The sequence below is a fragment of the Balaenoptera ricei genome, chromosome 21 (genome assembly GCF_028023285.1).
Source record: "Balaenoptera ricei isolate mBalRic1 chromosome 21, mBalRic1.hap2, whole genome shotgun sequence".
Taxonomy (NCBI): Eukaryota; Metazoa; Chordata; class Mammalia; order Artiodactyla; family Balaenopteridae; genus Balaenoptera; species Balaenoptera ricei.
In genome coordinates, this window is record NC_082659.1 from 33,492,921 (window position 1) to 33,514,112 (window position 21,192).

General features: G+C 37.3%; 1 protein-coding gene across 1 annotated transcript in view; it reads right to left on the reverse strand.

Moving 5' to 3' along the window:
• Nucleotides 1–21,192, reverse strand: part of KAT6A (lysine acetyltransferase 6A) — a 107,793-nt gene that overhangs the window by 23,405 nt on the left and 63,196 nt on the right. Inside the window, exons 7-9 of the mRNA XM_059909215.1 lie at nt 19,648–19,964; nt 17,074–17,192; nt 4,075–4,190 (exon numbers count right to left, since the gene is read on the reverse strand). Of these exons, the coding sequence (XP_059765198.1) occupies nt 4,075–4,190; nt 17,074–17,192; nt 19,648–19,964 (552 nt within the window). The remainder of the gene's footprint in view (nt 1–4,074; nt 4,191–17,073; nt 17,193–19,647; nt 19,965–21,192) is intronic.

The window sequence follows — 21,192 nt, forward strand, 5'->3', positions numbered from 1 at the left end:
ACTGGGATGACACTGTTAGTCTAAAGGGAATCATCTAATAAAACTCCAGGAAAAAACAAAACATTTCTTCTACTAATAGTACAAATGGCTGCAGTTCTCTCAATGAAAAGATATTATCATATAGGAAAAACATTAGATCACACGAAATGAAATGCAGTTATTGAGATTATGAATACTCCCTGCCCTAAAGAATACTGCTGGGTGCTGCTTTCTGTCATCTTCTTCCTGAGAGCACCTCGGCCTTGACTATCAAGTAGGTGTATGGTCACTGTGATTAGCTGCATCATGCGGTATAGCCCCCATACTTGACATTTATTTTAAAGTCACCCATTACATGGACACCACAGTCTATGAAGTCAGGACTGGGCTGCAGCTTATTGGTTCCCTTACTTCTAGGATGATGCAAATATTCTTCCTAGAAATTCCTACAATACCTTCTTGGCTTTTGAACATTGCCCAAGATAGTAGCAGTTTGTGTGACTTTTATAATAGGTCAACTTGTAGTAAAATTTTAATAGAATAAAAATTACATCAAATACTACTTAAGTCAAAGACTATGGTACAAGCCATCTAAGATCAATCTAGATATCAATGCTGTATGGAGTAGTGAAGCACAGAGGTTAAAGGTTATGGCTATATGGTAAGAGAAAAGTGGGATTAAATCCTGGTTCTGCTGCTTATAAACTGTACGGTCTTGAATATGTTTGCTGGGTCCTAGGCTGTAAAACGAAGAAAGCAATATCCACCTCACAGAATTATTCCAGAGATGTTTAGTCCAGTAGCAAGCTCAGTGAATGGTAACTATAGCTGCTATTATTTATAATTAGTAATATGAATATTTTTATTCTTTCATCCATTTTACGTCATCATTTAATCGTCATTCAAGGACTTCAAGGAGGCTGTTCTTTAGTAACTGGGGCTGTCATAATCTACGCATCAAATCAAGTCAGGAACAGGATAAAAAGGTAGAGCAAGGTTCCTAAGCTACTCAATAATATGGGAATCTGCCTTCTTAGGATCTTAATATGCTCTTGCAGCAAAGAGGTCATTAAGAAGCTAGGCACTAAGCAGCTCAGGAGTAGAGGCTATCCCATGATCACAGTTCCTCTTGCCTCTAGCCCATCAATGTCATGTTTTTAAAGGCAGAGCAGGACCCTCTATGGACCTGTCTTCCATGTGTGTGCATCACATGGCCCTGTTGGAGAAACCTAGGGTTAAGACTCTGGTTTCTATTTTTCAACATCTGAGACTTAATCATACTGCTCCAAATGAAGCAGCATTATTGCTTCATTGTTGTTGTTTCATTTTGTTTTGTTTTGTTTTTAAGTCATGGATGCAAGATTACTTAACATACACCACACACACAAATATCTGAATATTATAGGAGACAATGCATAATCCCACTTCCCAAAAGATTTTTCCTCCTGTGATCGTTTTTGTTTTTGCTCCAATTGTCCTATTTTGCATGCTTTAGGATTTGGAATTTTTTAAAAAGTGTTTAAAACCTTTAACAACAAGAAAATAATTTGAAGTAATTTAGCAGAGAATAATAGTCATTAACAAAGTAAAAATACAGGTTTATTATTTGGAAAACATAAGATCTCTAGACATTATAGTCAACTCAAGTTTAAAAGAACTCAGAAGTGAAACAAGCCTAAACTCATTTTAAATAGATATATGTGGTTTTCTAACAATGTACTTAAAATTATGAATAGATAGAAAAAAATCATAATTATCAATACTAAAGAGCTTATTAAATTACAGAATATTTTCTGATGGAAAATTCAGGGAACCCTCCACAATGGTGGATAAGGAAATGAATAGAAAATGTCTAAAATTCTACTTAAGAAAGTTGATGAATTTTACAGTTCTTACCCTACTGCTGCTTTCTATTACAATTCCTATTATACTTTTCTGGTTATTTATTTTTCTGCTGGCAATGTCTGTTCATTCTTTCACTGATAACTAATCCCCTCAAAGCTGATTAAGAAGTCACGTTCTAGTGACAACCTCATCAGAACAAAAAGCACATTTTTTTTTAAATTTTATTTATTTATTTATTTATTTATTTATGGCTGTGTTGTGTCTTCGTTTCTGCGCGAGGGCTTTCTCCAGTTGTGGCAAGCGGGGACCACTCTTCATCGCGGTGCGCGGGCCTCTATCGCGGCCTCTCTTGTTTCGGAGCACAGGCTCCAGACGCGCAAGCTCAGTAATTGTGGCCCACGGGCCCAGCCGCTCCGCGGCATGTGGGATCTTCCCAGACCAGGGCTCGAACCCGTGTCCCCTGCATTGGCAGGCAGACTCTCAACCACTGCGCCACCAGGGAAGCCCAAAAAGCACATTTTTAATGAGGCTTAATATCTTAAAATCAACAGCCTCATGGTTGGGTCCATTCTCATCTTCTCTCTATCTCCATTCCTGAGTAAATGGAGTTCTTCTCCTCCCCTTGAGAGGAAGAAAGAAGGTGCCTGTGGTTCCAATCTCTGCACTACAATCCCTGGAACAGGTGACACATGTGTTGAACAAGCTTTCTTTTCTAAGTGGAGCACTCTTGTGATTTGGACAGCTCACTTAAAAAAGGCAATAATTTATTTTAAATGTATTTTAAATTACTATTACTTTAAATAATAATTTATTAAAATAATTTATTTTAATGAAGGAATTAATTCCTCAACTTTGTTGTTCTTGATCACACAATATCCTGGCTATCCAGAACTCCTGAGGAGGAAATTGCACTGAATACCTGTGTTCTGTAGGTAGTTGAGGAATTTCCTTCCCTCTTTTAACATATACACATAAAATAATATATAAATATAATTTAATCTGAGTTTTGCTTTGTCTCTCTCTCTCTCTCTCTTTTTCTTTTGGTCACTGAGGTCTAGGTCTGTAAGAACACTCTCATTCTTATTTTTCTTTTTCTGTTAGACTTGGAAACCAGACAAGCAAGTTATTAAGTTACATGGAAAGAAAAAGTTTAAAAAGATACTGAGTTCTAGTTTTTTAACAATTATACTGGCCTATTCCCAGCTTCTTAGAAATAACCCATATTAAAGCACTGTGTATACTATAAAGCACTAAATAAATCACTGTCAGTATAATTATTTTGGCTATCATTTTAGACAAACCATGTCACTAGATAGGTAAGAAGTTATATAATGAGTACTTTGAATACGTGTTTAACCCACAGAGCACCGTAATTTATTATTCCTAACAACACTCTGCTAAATGGGAAACTGAGGCATATGTAGCTTATGGATTAAAGAAAGAATTAATATGACTGCCGTACTTCAAATGGTAGGCCAGTATTTAATTTTTTGACCAAATCTTATTTTAACTCTTTTAATTTCAACCCTAAAAGAAAAAAGTAATAATAACTGACATTACTGGGCACTCACCATTTTGAAGTGACTTACATATTTCAACTCATTTAATGTTCATAATAAACCTCATGAAGTAAGAACTACTGTTATCTCTATTTTACAGATGAGGAAACTGAGGTACCAAGTAGCTGGGTAACTTAAGGTTATGTAGCTTATAAATGTCAGAGTTGAGTCATGAAACAAATCTGACATGCTGCCTTATCCCAAAAAGCTGGTGACTGACCAGTTTTTATATCTAGAAACCCAAGCCATTTATATGTAATATTTGTCCAATTATTCCTGGGAAAACAAATCATTTACTAAGTTTGTTAAATTATAAAAATTTAAATAAAAGGCTACTCGGTGAAACTTTATTTATAGTTAAAAATAAGAATCTCCCTTTTAAAAAAATTCTTCGTGTGAGGTATGAAGGCAAGCAAATTTCTCATAAACAAGAAATGTTCCCCTTTCATTCTGACAATGTGTCAGGTTTCCAATCTTAAGTAATAGCTTTTGGACAGAATACAGCAAAGAAAATCTAAAGCCAACTGAGATTAAGTGGCTGCCAAAGTATGCTGCTATTATGGACATTTAAAACCAACCAGTTTTTTCAAATGTAAAAACATGAACTGCACTACAATGTCTCCAAGATCCCTTCTAGTGCTGAAGTTCTATGAATCTAAGAACGGAAGGTAAATGGTTTCTTAAAACATACCTTGAGTATTCTTGAGGATATGGAGAAGAGTACCAGGTGTGGATTTCATACTTCCCAAACTCAATAACAGAGGGACAGCGGACTTGCGGATCAGGGGGACCGGTCACTCCAACTTTCTGTGCAGTGAGAAAATACATTAATTACGTAAGTTAGCTAAATTAAATACACTCAGACAGATGACAAAACCAACAAAACAAAAAAAAACCCATCTGAATCTAAGTGTCACCTTCTCAGGATTCCACGGGAAAATTTTAAAAGCCAGGAACAAGCTAGTAAGTTTTGAAATAAGCTGTACTATTCTTTAAATAGAGCATCCAAATGAAGAATAAAAATGCTAATAAATCTTAGAACCAAATGCAGCTGGTGACATTGCAGTTTCCACATTTAATAATACTGTGAATATCCTCAACTAAACTCACTCCTTAATCACTTAGTTGTTAAAGAGACCCTGCCAGCACATGGGGATATAAAGTCAGGGGTGGGGAGGAGTGCTTGCTGCCCACTGGCCGAGATCACATGTATAGTGTCCCAACTGACAGCAACAGCAATGACCTACTAAACACGTGAGCACGTACAGAAAGGAATCATCCTCCAGTTTGTGCAAATAGATATTAAGGAATATGACAAAACAAGTAAGAGTCTTCATTTTACACTGCCCCTAAAATTCCCTTCTTAGTGGCTTTCATAGGTTTAACCAAAGAAAGTAATACTCTGTTAAACACATACTTTTATCCCTTTTTATCTATCTTCTGTTTATAATTAAAATAATTTCTATACCCCCATCCCTGCAATAACCTGAACTACACTATCTTAAAAAAAAGAATAACTTGTAAAGCGTTTAGGACTTCCACAGCAGCAGTTCAAATATAAGCCACTGCTAATGACTACAAGGATCAGGTTTTAACACCTTAAATCCAAGGGGAATTTGATTTGCCCTGCACCCAATATAGCCAGATTCATATATGTATACATGTATATAGGCATACCTCAGAGATACTGTGGATTCGGCTCCAGACCACAGCAACAAATATCGTGAATATCGCAAGTCACACGAATTTTTTGGTCTCCCAGTGCATATAAAAGTACTTACACTACACTCTAGTCTATTAAGTTTGCAATAGCATTATGTCTTAAAAAAAACAATGGACATACCTTAATTTAAAAATACTTTACTGCTAAAAAACGCTAGCCATTATCTGAGCCTTCAGCAAGTCACCATAACAGATCACGAGAACAAATATAATAATAACGAAAAAGTCTGAAATATTGCAAAAATTACCAAAATGTGACAGAGGCACAAAGTGAACAAATGCTGCTGGAAAAGTGGTGCTGATACACTTGCTCAACTCAGAGCTGCCACAGCCTTCAATCTGTAAAAACCTAACTGTCTGTGAAGCACAATAAAGTGAAGTGCAATAAAACAAGGTATGCCCCCGTGTGTGTTATGCATATAACATATAATATATATGCATATATATTTATTATGGATATTCTATAAACATTAACTGACTTTTTTTTAAAAAAGGAGCTAGAATTTAGCCTAATCAAACACGAGTATTAATAACTCTTCAAACGAGCAACCAAAATTATCCTTCAACTTCATGCTTTAAAAACCACTGCGAGATTACTAAAGTCTCTTGATGGAGCTCGTGACAAACACACACACACACACACACACACACACACACACACACACACACCCCTTCTAACAAAACTAAAAAAAATCAGAGGTTTTTATTCACTTTTCGTATAAATTCATTTGAGGAAGAAGGCTTTGCACCACAACTCATCTGAGAGCTCTCTCTCTGGTCTTTCTAACCAGTCCCTTTTATAAAAGGCCAAGGGACTTGTCTCAGGTTTCATGCTGGAACACAAGCCAGGTGAAACCTCACCTCTTCCTCAGACACCTCAAAACAAAAGACAAACATCTATTAGTTGGATAAACTGTGTTATGACACCAAGGAGTACTGAGGCTCTTCCAAAGGCAAAAATCAAAAAGAAAAACACAAGACAGGGTTAAAATAAGATTTTTTTCATTTCTGAAAACCAAAATAGAACTCTGCAAAAGAGTTTAAACACACCGTTCTTTAAACTACATTCCAGAATCATGTATTCTAATTCATAAAGTAGTATCTTTTAGCCTATCTTCACAGCTCAAAACAACAAGAATAGTAGTACAGAAAATATCAGAATAACCAATATCAGAAACCAAATCTAACTTCCTGAGTCAAGGATCAAACAGGAAGCACGAAAGGTGAGACCATGCACCTGCTGTGGCACCGCCTGTTGTGTGAGAGCTTTCCCATCCGCTGCCTGGCGCTCCTCCAGGTGGATGCCCAACGCAAAAGTGGACACCCAGGCCCAGGACAACTGTCTGCACATCGCCGCCACGAGAAGGGTCTATGTAAAACCAGACTCAGAGCAGACCTTCTCTGCCTTCGCAGCCCTCGCCTTCCTGCACCGTGAGATGCGAACAGCCACAGGGTTCCATGACCTCCAGCTCCCTTGGGAAAGAAGCCTCTGAGCCAGTGTGTTTCCCTTTACCAAGGTCTGGAAATTAACAAAGGCTCTGTGCAGTGAGGAAGTAACAGCTGCATCTACACCACTCATTAACCTAGTCCTTGCCAAATTCAAATTGTCAAATCTGAATTACAAGGTTATCTTTACTAAGTCATTTTATTTTTAAATTTCAGTCAAAATTTCATTAAACATGCAGCTTTCAAAGTAGCAGATATCTAATATAATCAAGGGCACAACATTTTTTTAAACTTTTAACTCAGGTTCTGCCACTCTGTGCCCTCCTTCTCATTTGAATATGTCAAAATCTTTAAAACATAACATATATTCTGGGCCAGAATGGACTTTTTAATCTAAGAAAGTAAGGGGGGCACTAAATGCACTAGTAAACCTTGGGCTAAATCAAAAGGTAACTTTAAATATGCCTATTCTAGAAAATAAAACTTTTATTACCAGCAATTTATGAGAAAAGACTGTATTCTTCTGCAAAAACTCCACTTCTGTCAAATGACTAATATATATTTTCCAACATAGAGACCACTCTTGCACAGAGAGACCCCCAAGTCTAGATCTGGTACAGAACGAAAATTACAACTGATGTAGATACAGCCCTGATCCCTCCCTCTGCCAGAACTTCCTTTTCCATTCCCTGTGGGAAATGACATTTTGGGGTGGGAGTGGAGGGTAGGACTGTACCCTTAGTATCAGCATGAGAATGTGAACTGTGGGGAGAGGACATGTCTTTCTGGTATTTGAACATTTTCCCATAAAAACTATGATAAAAAATAATTCTGTTCCTTAGGGATGAAAAGTTACCTGATGAAAGAGATACATAAGAATGAGTTCACATGCTGCCAAGTGGAGAGAGCATGACCTTAAGGAGTAAAGAGACTCAGCATGTGTGCGGCACCTACTGTGCAGTCTCTGCGCCTCGCACTGTCATCTCATTTATTCCCCACAATCCATTCCTCAAAGTAGGAAACAACATGCCTGCTTTATAGATGGGGGGAGGGGAGAGAAGCAAGGATCAGAGAATTTAAGAGGTAAAGAACTCCAGGACAGGAATATCGAGAGTGAAGCACAAAGACAGAAAAGAACCAACCGGGTACAAGGTGAGATAGAAAGTATGGGCAGTCCTCAACTAATTAATTTCTGAATTCCAAAAGTTTGTGTGTAAGTTTCTTTGAACTGGAACTTAGTTTTCTGAAGAAATGAAGCAACTACATGTCCACAGTCTCTTATCCAAAACCCTTGGAATAGAATGTACTTTGGAATACTGAATTTTTCTCATGTTAGAGAAGTACTACAGTACCTATATGTATCTTAAATCAACAGCCTCAGTAGGATTTGGGACAATGCTCCATAATCAGATACATTAATATTTCTTTAGCAAAGCATATGAATAGTCACATTAAATGGGATAAGTAAAGAATATATATAGTCTAAACTCAGTTCAGATCATGTTTTGCCAACAATTGAATTAGGGTAACTAAGATCTTACTATAAAATGAGTTATCATTTTTTTTCATTCTCTAAAGAAGATATACATACAGATGGCCAATATGTACATGAAAAGATGTTCAACATCACTAATCATCAGGGAAATGCAAAGGTAAACCACAATGAGATACCACTTCACACCCATTAGGATTGCTACTATAAAAAACAAAACAAAACACCAGAAAATAACAAGTGTTGGCGAGCATCTGGAGAAATTGGAACCCTTGAGCATTGCTGGTGGGAACGTAAAATGGTACAGCCACTGCGGAAAAAAACAGTATGGCAGTTCCTCAAAAAATTAAACACAGAATTATCATATGAACCAGCAACTGCACTTCTGGAAATACAGCCAAAAGAACTGAAAGCCAGGACTCAAACAATTATTTGTACACCATGTTCATAGCAGCATTATTCATAAATTGAAAGGCGGAAGCAACACAAGTGTCCATTGACGGATAAAGGGATAAAAAAGATGTGCTACAAACACAGAATGGAACACTATTTAGCCTTTAAAAGGAAAGAAAATTCTGACACATATTACAACATGGATGAACCTTGAAGACATTATGCTAAGTAAAATAAGGCCAACACAAAAGGACAAATATTTTACAATTGCACTCATGTGAGGTCTGCCTAGAGTAGTTAAATTCGTAGACAGAAAGTAGAATGGTGGTTGCCAGGGGCTGGGGGAGGGAGAAATGGGGACTTAGACTTTCCTTTTCTCCTTATCCAGCTTAGATTCCAAGGTCTTCTACTACCTCATCTTTACATACATCCTTAACTTCCTTGCTTTTCTCCTGATTCACCGAAACCCCAACTCTGGTTAAATTCAATATTCTAACACAATCCAAGTTATTACCCTCATATCTGAACACTATTAGAGAAAAACACAGAACCATGCTCACTAGTCTCAATTTATAATTCATACCCACTAACCTCAATGGGCCCTTGATGCTTCCCTACTCCATTCACTCTCCTGTTCTTCTAGATTGTTTCATTACTTTCTCCTGTCTCTCCTCAAGCCTCCAATACCTTGTACCCCATCTTCACATTCAAGCAATGCCTTTGCTTTCTAAGAAGCAATCAAAAGAGAGCTTCCGCAGCTTTCCACGGCACATCTGTATGTCTACCCTTGTGGCCATACACCCTGCCCTTCCTTAAGGCTATGGCTAAATGGTCTAGGCTCCTACCTAAGGCCAATGCCCCGAATGACATGAATGACACACTAAGCGCTTTGCAAATATCAATTCATTTAATCCTTTCAAGAAACCTACTAAGTAACTTGGTTGACCAAGGTCACTCAGCAGAGACAGGATTTGAACTTGTGCAGGCTGTCTCTAATACCTAGGCTCTTAACCACTATCTTAATAAATACTCAATAAAATTTTGCTAAATCATCAAATGAATGAACTCAAAATACATCTAAACAGCCTTTAATATGTGACTCATAATGGGTAAATGCCTTAAGACACTAAAACAGCCCTCTGCTCCCATCCCTAATTTCAGCAGTACCAAGGAGTCCACTCCAGCAACAAAAAAGCAGTCATGGAGATACCTTAAAACCCCAGCACGCTAAAACTAACATCCTCTTACTAGCTTTCAAAGCCCTCTAAAATCCAGCCCTATACCAGTAATTCAATATATTTTTTACCATTACCCAACAATGTTCCATGCAGTTTTACCTCTCAGACTAAACTACAGGCAGTCCTTGCTTTGCATGCTACCATGTTAACTGAAATTTATGCATATCAAAACTGAGATCCAATTTCAGTCGCTACAGAGTGCATGAAGCACGAACACAATTCTGATATGCATGTGTCCCCATCAGCACAGCGCCATGCAAAGCAAGGACTGCCCGTGTTATAACACCTTCACAGGCAGCTATTGTGTTTCTACATCATCGCCACAGTATGACCTGCACATAGTAGGCCCTCAAATATTTGTTGACCTGATGGACCAATAATCACAATGTCTCTTGTATTAATACAATATATACACTGTATTCCTCAAAGCTGAAGTTAATGTTGTTTACTCTACCTGGTAAGCCCTCATTCTCTTCATTTACCTAAATCCTGCTTCTTCTGTGACCATCTCAGATCATACCAACTCTTACTAATCCTAGTATATACTGTGAACATATGGAACAGTCCATATCATTTAATACAGCAACAAATTACATCAATTGGTACTCTGTGCCACTGTTTGCTGTTTATCTTACCTTTTCCTACTTGCATTCAGTATAGGCTTTATGATTTTGATGCCTCTGTAACATCTTTCACAGGGTAATGCAGGATGTTACTGTGATCAGGGGCACAAAAATGGAAGTCACACAGGCTCCAGCTCTAATCCACCTCTACCATTACTAGTTACATAACTTCAGGAAAGTCACTCAACTAAAAGTCTCGGTTTCCTTGTGTAAAATGGAGTGGGTTTCAAGAAGCATGCCCTTCGGGCACTCAAAGAAATCCGGAAATTTGCCATGAAGGAGATGGGAACTCCAGATGTGCGCGTTGACACCAGGCTCAACAAAGCTGCTGGGCCAAAGGAATAAGGAATGTCCCATACCGTATCTGTGTGCAGTTGTCCAGAAAACGTAACAAAGATGAAGATTCGCCAAACAATCTCTATACATCGGTTACCTATGTACCTGTCACCACTTTCAAAAATCTCAGACAATTAATGTGGATGAGAACTAACTGCTTAAAGTTATAGAACCGCCTTCGCACCTTGACTTTCCTATTCTAGTTGTAGCTAACAGGCTCATATATCTTAGAGCAGTTCCCAATTACAAGATCATCTGGAAAGTGTTTCCTAAATACTGTGCCTGGGCCGCTTCTCCCCAGTTCCTGGAGTTTCTGAATACCTGAACAGAGCCTAGGCAGGTTAAGATGGTTTTGAAGTACATCCTGGCCTGAGAATGACTGTTTAGGTAGTTGTGACATTGGGCATATAATGTTAATGTTAAGCATATAATTATATGCTTAACATATAATGTTAAGCATGTGTAAATATGCTTTTACACGCATGTTTTGTTAATTCTAAGATAAACATTTTTCTAGGAAAAAAATTAATTACTTAATTAAATAGGGATAACAATCCTTACCTCATAGGGTGAAGAGAGTTGTTGAACCTAGTTTATTCCATTTCTAATTAACTGTTCAATTCTTTATGCAAAGAAGAAAATTATTTTAGTAGCCCACACAGATTTCAAAAATGCTGTTAACTTTCTAGAACCACAAAAAAAAAAAACAATCAAATCCTTCAAAATTAGAAAGCACTAAAATTACTATCGAAATATAATGTGCTATTTGGTGATATTTTATGTAAAAATCATTCTATATATTTCGAGGAGGCTGTTATGCTCTTCAGTGTAATGAGTTGAATACAAATGCTTCTTTCTGGTGATGCATCTTTTAAGAAAAACCATTTCTTCCAAGCTCACAAGATCACTGTTGAAATATAATTCCAAACAAAAGCCTATACTACTAATTTCTTATGCTTCTGTTTTTCTTTTTAGAGGTGGTTCTTTTTCATGAAGTGTTCACTGACTAGCTAATAATGATGGAACATAGTACCAGGCAAACTATATCCTTCTCCTGAAATTAAAAAACAAAAAACAAAAAAAACCAAAAACAAAGCAAAACCAATTAATAGGTGACTCTTTTTGGGGGGGGGCACTTGCTAAACATTTCAATAATGCTCAACTTAATTAGATAATGTATCACACAAAATTTAATTGTTCAAGATCATCACTATGAGCCATCACTATTGGACTTGCTTTTGTGAGTACGTTTCCTACTAAACAGTAAAAGCTCTATGAAAATAAAAACAATGTCTCATTCATAGTGCCTGCACCTAGCATAGTTTCTAGAACAAAGTAGGTACTTAATAAATGATGGATTTTTGGTTGGATGGATTCCTATATTAACTCCTTTATAATTTATCTCTTATGAAGACTGCGTAAGACCCTGTACTAAAATCTTCCTGCAAAATTTGTGGAACAAAGGTTGAAGCAGTTTCTACTAAAGAATATCTAGGCTCTCAAAAATGACTTTGTATGTTATGTTTATGAATGCTTTTATTATTTAAAAGCATCTAATCTAATCAATAGTGACTCTCCCCACTGGCTTCAACCCACTTTCTCTGTTTCATTAGGTCAGAGAGCCAGGGCGCTGTCCTTGACAACCTCCCGCTCCTTTATACTGCACATTGAATCTACCACCAAGTTCTGCTGACTCCGTCTCTGAAATGCACTCTAAATCCATCCACTTTTCTCCCATTTCCACTGCCACCTCTCTAGTCTAAGTCACCATCTTCTTCCATCTGGATCACTGAAAAAGCCTCTAAATTGGTTTCCTGGCTTTGACTCTTGCCTAATTCCAATCCATTCCTCATAGAGTGGCCAAAAAAAAAAAAAAAATTAATGCAAATCTGATCTTTCTATTTCCTTGCTAAAATCATTCAATGATTAAAGAAGATGTGGTAGATATATACAATGGAATACTACTCAGCCATAAAAAAGAATGAAATAATGCCATTTGTAGCAACATGGATGGACCTAGAGATTATCATACTAAGTGAAGTAAGTCAAAGAAAGACGAATATCATATGACATCACTTATATGTAGAATCTAAAAAAAATGATACAAATGAAACTTATTTAAAAAACAGAAATAGACTCACAAACATAGAAGACGAACTAATGGTTACCAAAGGGGAAAGGGACAGGGAGGGATAAATTAGGAGTTTGGGATAACAGATACACACTACTATATACAAAAGAGATAAACAACAAGGACCTACTGTATAGCACAGGAAACTATATTCAATATCTTATAATAAACCATAATGGAAAAGAATATTCTAAAAAAATCATTCAATGGTTTCCCACTACAATTACAATAAAAACCCCAATCCTAACTTATGTCCTCAGCTTATCTCTTCAGCTTCATCTTTTGTGCCTTTTATTCACTGTACTCTAGTTATACTGGCCTTCTTTCAGTTTCTCAAATTTACCAAGCTTCTTTATGCCTCAAGACGTTTACACAGGCAGCCCCTATGTCTGGAACATTCTTCTTAGTAGTTCTGTGCCTTGCTGACTTTCCACTCAACCTTTAGGTCCCTGTGTAAATTATCACCACCCTAAAAGAGGAATCCCAGACACCTGGACCAGGAAGTGTCTACTATAACTTCTCATTGCATTCTTATTTTCTTCCTATTACTTATCAGTTTGTAATAACAGATTTGTTTGTATGATTGTTTACTATCTGTCTCACTCATGAGGCAAAGTTTCATGAAGGCAGAAGCTATGACTTTTTGTTCAGCCTATATAGCTCTAGTTCCATGCCGGGCACATGAATTCCAAATGAAAGAGCCTCATGCAGAAATACCACCATCATCAGAATTTCAGTGCACTGCCAATGAAAATAAGCACAGATTAGAATTCAAATATTTAGTTATTTCTTTGGTGCTAGATACATACATGGACAATCACAAGTTTAATAAAATGCTGGAAGAAACACACAATTAGCCAGATTATTGTCAATACAAATTTATATTGTCTCCACTGGGTCTCAGCAAGGCTCAGCACCCCTTTTAACTCTCCCTAGTAATCTTTCTCTTCACACTCCTATTATTCCAACTCCTGGCCCATTCCTCCCAGCAGAAAATTTCACTTAAACATCCATTCGTTAAACAAATATTTACTGAGCCTTTACTATATTCCAGGTACTTGGTATAAAGAGCAGTGACCAAAAAGAAAGTGCCTGTTCTCAAGGCACTTACATTCTAGAAATAAATATTTACATTCAGGAAGTGATAAGAACTATATAGGACAAGCAAGGAGGTAGGGGGACACTGAGTGATACAGTGGGGATAAATGTATGCTATTTCAGTTTGGGATTTAGGAAGGGCCTCTCTCATGGGTGACAGGAGCAGAGACCTAAACAGAGTGAGCCAACTAGATGTCTGGGCCAGAGGAAGGGCAATCCAGACGGGGAGAAGTAAGTGCAAAGGCTCCAAGGCAGAAGGGTGCCTGGTGTGTCTGAGGAAGAGGAGGAGGCCTGTGGCTGGAGCAGAGCAAAGAAGGACAAGAGTGGGAGGACAACGTGGAAGAGGGGGGCAGGCACAAGGTCACGGTGGGCCTTTTTAAACATTCTAAGCAAGACTGAAAGACACTGGAGGGCTTCTGAGCAGAGGAGTGGTATGTTTCCAAACATTCACTCCGGGCCCTGTATAAAGAATACAGACTAAAGACTGGGGTGAGGAACAGGAGCGGAAGCAAGCAGACGAGTCTGGAGACATCACAACAGCCCAAGCAAGGGGTGATGGCAGCTTAGGCTAAGACAGAGGTGGAAGGGAAAAGTAGTAGTCACATTCTGGATATACTGTGCAGGTAGAACCAACAGGATTTGCTGATGAACTGAATATGTACAGAGCATGAGACAGAAAAAAAATCAAGGATGACACCTCTTTGGGCCTGAGCAAGTAAAAGAACAGAACTACCACTGACTCCTATTCTCCAATAAAAGGAACCAGGGATTCTTAGAGAAATGGCTGAATCTACAGCTAGAACAACAAGAGCCTAGGATATACTGCTGTGGCCAAAAGTAAATATGAATATGGACTATACAAATATTGAATCATTTTGTTGTACACCTGAAATTAATACAATGTTATATGTCAATTATACCTCAATTTTAAAAATCACCAAATGAATAGAATAAATTGGAGAAAGTAACACACACAAAAAAACCAAAGTTAAGGGTGAGGTAGAGATTAAAATCACAATACATGTTCTCAATCTGTGGGGGGCAGGAAATGACAGAGACACGTCGGAATGATGCAGGGGCTGGCTTGAAGTTCCCCCTGCCCAAATCTGGAACAATCTGAGCATCAAAATAAATATCAATAGCAACAAATGATAAGATAACTCATAAAATAAGAATCTACAAGTCACAGATAGACAGACATATGGATAGAGGGAGGGATGGATGGATGGATGGATAGACAGACTGACAGGAAGAAGGAAAGGCTCTTCCTTACAGCAGTACGTCAATTAATAAACGTAAAATAAATGATGGAATTAGAAAATCATCTAATTCCATCTAAAGCAACCAGCAAAGTCTAGGAGGTAAAATTTGATAAGAAACAGGATATTTACATAAAGTGTATTCCCACAAGATACATATCAATAATTACAGAGGGCAAATGATTTCACAGAGAAGAAACAAGGCACGATACCATTGTAACCAAGTGATCAAGTTAACACCACTTGTAACAGGACGAACACCTACTACGTGCCTCCTGGTATGACACGCTGACGAGGACACGTCACCTCTGTAGACATTCTACAAAATAAATGACCTGCACATGTCAAAAATGTCGAGGGCGTGAAAGATAAAGACTGAGAAAGTGTTCCAGGTTAAAGGAGACTAAGGAGACACAACAAGTAAACGAAATACATGATCCTAGACTGGACAGTGGACCAGGACAAGGCTTTTTTTCCTTTTGCTATAAAGAACATTAGTGGTACAGCTGGTGAAATTTGATTAAAATCTCCAGATTAGGTAACATGCTTCACTGGTGTTAAATTCCTGATGCAATGACTGTACTGTGGTCACGTATAAGAACGTCCTTGTTTTTAGGAAATACACACAAATTAGCAGGAATAAAAAGCATTAGCATATGTCTGCAACTTATTCAGGAAAAAAAAATGGTCCTTAAAAAGTGAAGAACTCCTTTGAATTCCCACTGAACATCACGTAACTTTCTACTACAGTACCTATAACACTTTTTTTTTTTTACTTATTGTCCGGAAAAGAATATGCCTTCAGAGGTTAAGCAACTTGTCTGAAGTAGACGTTAGTAAATGAAAGACCAAGGTTTGACCTCAGATCTACCTGACTCAAAGCCAATACCTGGTTAAATCATAAGATGGTGAAATGCCGAGTAAATGTTTGCTGAATATTTATACTGTTGTCTTTATTTTTCAAAAATACTCTACATAACAATCTATTCACTAATGGGTCTCTTAATCCAAAGAGTTTCACCTACGCAGCAGGAACCCCCAGCATCGGCCTTAAAAATTCTTAATTTCAAGAGAAGAGACAGAACTCAACTTGGCCTACACACTGAGTTGGTGGCAAAGAAGGAAAAGACAAAAGATAAACACAATCCAAAAGAGCCTTTATGATTTACCCCTGCACTCTTCCAATCTGTTCTCCTGCCATTATCTACACCCTATGTTCTTCACATTTTCCCCCATTTTCAAATCTTCGCACTTCTGTTCCTTCTAATTATATGGGACCCCATTCCTTGTCATCCTGATAAACTCCTATACATTCTTAAGACCACCTCAAGTAGTATTTCCCCTCAATGAATCCTTCTCTGACCTCCCCAGACAGAAGTACATACTTGCCTCCCATACTCCCCAAATTCCATGTATTCTATAATTAAACTTTCACATTAAGGAAATTATCTATTTACAAGTCTCTCCTGGCTAGAGAATGAATCCTGTCATTTTATTTACCTTGGCATCTCTAGCATCTGGCACATAAGTAGGTTCTGTGTCTGTACATTTATTATCTTGCTACGTGTTAACAAAGGATTAAGGCAGAAGCATTTAATAAATATTTCCTGAATTAATGAGTATGTGTTTTATCACTTGAGAGAGGCTTGGTTTTTGTTTGTTGGTAAAATCCTAAACTCTTCTTCATATATAAGACAGAAAATATTGATAAATAAACCAAGCTCATTTGATACTGGTAGTCAAAGCAATGTGTTTATCTGCAAAACCAAAGCACTTATCATGGGTTTGAAAAGAACACCTTAACCAGCAAACTATGCACACGCACAAACCACATCTATTCGCAGATCAGATGGATAAATAAATTGCTATTACTGCTTTACCCACAAAATAATTAATCCTCTGTTTCTCATCCATGAACAAACTGCTTGTCCCATCTGAATATTCAACTTTACCTGCAGTGCTTGTTCTTGGATATCACGAAATAATTCCATATCTTTCTCAGTCATGATTTCCTGGCTCCCAAAAAGCCGTTCCTCACTTTCTTGTTTGCCGTCCCAGCCATCCTGATTGTCTGCACATTAAGAAAGGGCTCACGTTATTAATGCTACCTTCAGTTTAGCACATGAACTAGAACAAATTTCAAAAGTCTTAATATTATTTATATAAAAGAGAAGAGGATAACATTAAATTGACTCCCAGAAAGATACTAGTCAATAAACAATATGTACATATTATATCTGCCTTATAATGAAAACCCTGAATTGACTTAAAGCTGCTTAAAAATATTAACTAAATAACTAAATTTAAACTTCATTAAAAGAGATACTTCAGTATATACATACATACATATAAAAGTAGAACAGGAAAAAGGTCTAAGAAGTATGAAGTCTATTTTGAAATAACATGAATATAAAACTTTTAATATGAGTTTAACATGTCAACATGCAAATATTGCTTCTTCATTCTTTGGTAGTATGGAAGAAGTTTATGTTATAGCAAGACATAATTTTCATCACTTCAGAGCAAAACAAGGAAATTTTGCTCCTTTTAAAATTCTCAATGATTCTGCAATCTTCATAAGGCCAATACATTCTTATCTCAACAAAAAGATGTATGTCAAATAGCTACTTTAACTGATGCCAAGTACTACCAACTCCCCTCACATTCTGGGTACCCTTTTAAAGCACAAACTCCAAAGCCTGAGTATCACAGATGGTAATCCTCTGGGTAAGTATGACAAATTATTATAAGCATACACTAAATGATGCACCTTCCTCAAATGGGTAAAGAAATGAGTGAAAGGAGCACTGGGGGATTAAGTAGATCACTATCCTTTGCATTTGAAGATGACACTGATTTGGTCTCACTTCCTCTCTGTATGAGTATGGCTGAAAAAAACCCATTAGTGACAGACAGTTCTCTTTTAAAAATCAATTGCACATACAGTTACTCATTTAGTGTAAGAGGAAGGACAAGGACTCACTCTTGACAATATTCCTAAACTGAAAAATACATCTATAATCTGAAGATATTCTGTGCCTTTAATGCCCCCTAGTGCATGACACAGACGGATGCAGGCACAGATCTAGCACAGTATTCCGCAGCATTGTATCAGATGGTGCAGACTGCTTCTTAAACTCTACAATTCACAAAGAAAATGACAGAGCCAATTAAAGCAAAAGCTCATACCAATGCCTAAAGCTCAATATTGGTTCTCCATATACTTTATACATTTGCTCTAATAATTTCTAACACTTTCCAGTAGATTCTTCTAATAATCCACTGCCAGTGAAATGGTTAATTCAAAAATGCCTTTTATCACGATCTGCTTTAAGAGATTCCTTCCTAAATCCAACCTAAATGGCTTGCATATTTTCTTAGATAAATGTACTCAGAGTGGAGCTTATCTACAGTCTACATGGCTGATAAAGACATGAAAAGTACTTAAATGCTTAAACTGTAGTTAGTTGATTGCCACTCAGGTGAAAAGCCAATCAATACAGCATAAAAGGGGGGACCTGACAAGGATGAGGACTTTTCTCTCCTGCAGTGGACCAATCAATCATTGATATAAGCAGGAATGATGAAGCGGTGAATACAATCACCAATGGGAAACTGTGGGGAAGGAAATAAAAGTTAAGGAAGTCCTTGCAGCACATGAGACACTACAGACTCAGCCCTGTGATCCAAGAGCCCATTCTTGTTCTTCTGCTTTCCTCAGAGCCCTTTCTAACTTTCTTCACACGGTTAGGCTCTTGCAACTCAACAGCGATGAGACCAGCTCTAATTATCTGGACAGCTCATCAAAATGTTCTCCTCTGACTTGAATTATCTGCTATACTTTTAACTCTTCTCCACAGCTGTTTTCTACTTTGAAAACTAGGGACCTGAGCCTGACACATAAGCAAATGGTCTGAAGCTGTGGTTCTCTTTCTCTTTCTTTTTATGTATAATCCATGAAAAATTACAACTGTATTTGCCAAGATCTGAAGTAGAAAAATCAATGACCTCATCATATTTGCATATAGTTTGGTCTTTCACTTATGCTCAGATCAACAGCATTTTATTGGGTTTGCCCAAAACTTCGTTCAGGCTTGGAAAAACCCAAATGAACTTCTGGGCCAACCCAATATTTACCTATACTCTGCAATATCCTTCCAGGAATAAAGTAAGCATCTTGATGTTCATCACATAATTTATTTTGTAATTTATGAAATATTACATAACGTTATCCTTGAGTCAAGGTTATACACTAAATTTCTGTAGGCAGATTCTTTGTGGTTCTACCCAAAAAGCATCTTCTTTTCTCTAAAACTCCTACCTGTCCATTCTCCAACTTCACCTCTAGCCTCTAAGTTCCTGCCATAGTTATCACTTGAGCATCACCTACATACATATCTTCAGCACATTCTTATAGTCCAAGACCAATTTTTAATAATCAAATATAAATCTACTCCAGATAACTATTGTTATTCCAAATAACACACTTTGGAATACTTTTTGTTTCTAAGTGAACAAACTTTTACCTGTGGGCCAATCTGAAGTGCTTGATTTTCTGTTGCCCTTTTTCCTGACTCTATATTGCTCAGAGTAGTCCACCACTTCCCCTCGAGGTTTCCGCCCGTCAGGGGAAGGGGTAAAGAATTTGGTAAGGCCATCGATGAGCCCTTTGGTTTTCTTATTGAACTTCAAGGGGACGCTGCCATCTCTGCAGAAGTCCAAGCCATCTATTTGCTCTAGATAGCCGTCTTCTGATGACGATGCTGACTGGCTGGAGAGAGTGATTTTACGTTTCCGACCCCTTCCAGGGCCTGTTCGAACTTTGCTGAAGGGACCTTTTGACCTAAAGAATCAAACAGGGAAAAGGGAAACTATTAAAAAGAAATCTTTATGTGGTTTCTATTTAATATATAACACACAGTAAATAACCTACAACTATATTTTAAAAATCTATATCGTTAAGAATATTCCATAAACTGTAAATATTATATGACTAAAAAGTAATGTTATTAGAAACATCTATTTCTGGGAAGCCTATTCATTTTATAGTGAAAAGAATCCTAGGCCAGGAGTCAGAGGGCATATCTGAGTCATAATTCTGCCACTTACTAGCTGCATATCTTGGACAAATCACTTTCTCTTTAAACAACAGTGTCTTCATCTATACAATGAAAGTTGTACCAGAGAAAAACTAAGACCTTTCCAGGTACGAAGTCCAAGGATCTCTGCACCAACTCAGAGTTATACTCTTACCTCTAAACATAAGGATGGGTTACTCTCTGCAAGTCAGGAATCAAAAGATCTTTTTACAGGAAAGTTAAAGCTTGATTTAAGATTTAAAATATGAACTACAATACTGGTTCTATGTATTTCAAGCTGCTAATGCCCACTCATTTCAGCTATACCACCTTCGTCTTAAGTGTACAAAGGGTGGGTAAATTTTGTGAGAGGTTGACAGGCCTAAAGATAGTTTACATATCATCAAAGGTGAATTACTGTAGAGATACTCCAAAGAAAAGAGAAAATTAGCTACTTAATCTTGCCCCACCTCCTCCAGACCTAGCCCAGTTTTCTAGTCCACAAGAGATAATTATATCCCTGATTTCTGTTAACAGATGAAAATTCACATTATTTTACTTCAGGACACAGAAATGGAACTTAGCTATGACCTCAACAGGAGAAGCTATCCAGCAATCTGTACATATAACAGAAATAAACTACTGAGATTACATCAAGAGAAGAATCTGTGAAATGCTTCAATAATGTAATTTTTTCTTCCTTGTTTTTTAGGTAAAAGAAGCAATCTAAGGTAACGGTTTAGAGCCAGACCTTGGGGCCAGCCTATTGGGGTTTTAATCTCAGTTGAACACGTACTATAAACTATGCAAGTTAATCGTTCTAGACTGTAGTTTCCTCCTTTGAAAAAGGAGAGTACCAACAGTACCTACTTCACTGGGCTGGTGGGAGAATTAAATGATTTAACACAAGTCAAGCACTTAGAACAGTGAGTGCCTTGGCACTTTATTAAGGGCTCAGTAAGAGTTAGCCATTATTATTACATAAAAGTGGCA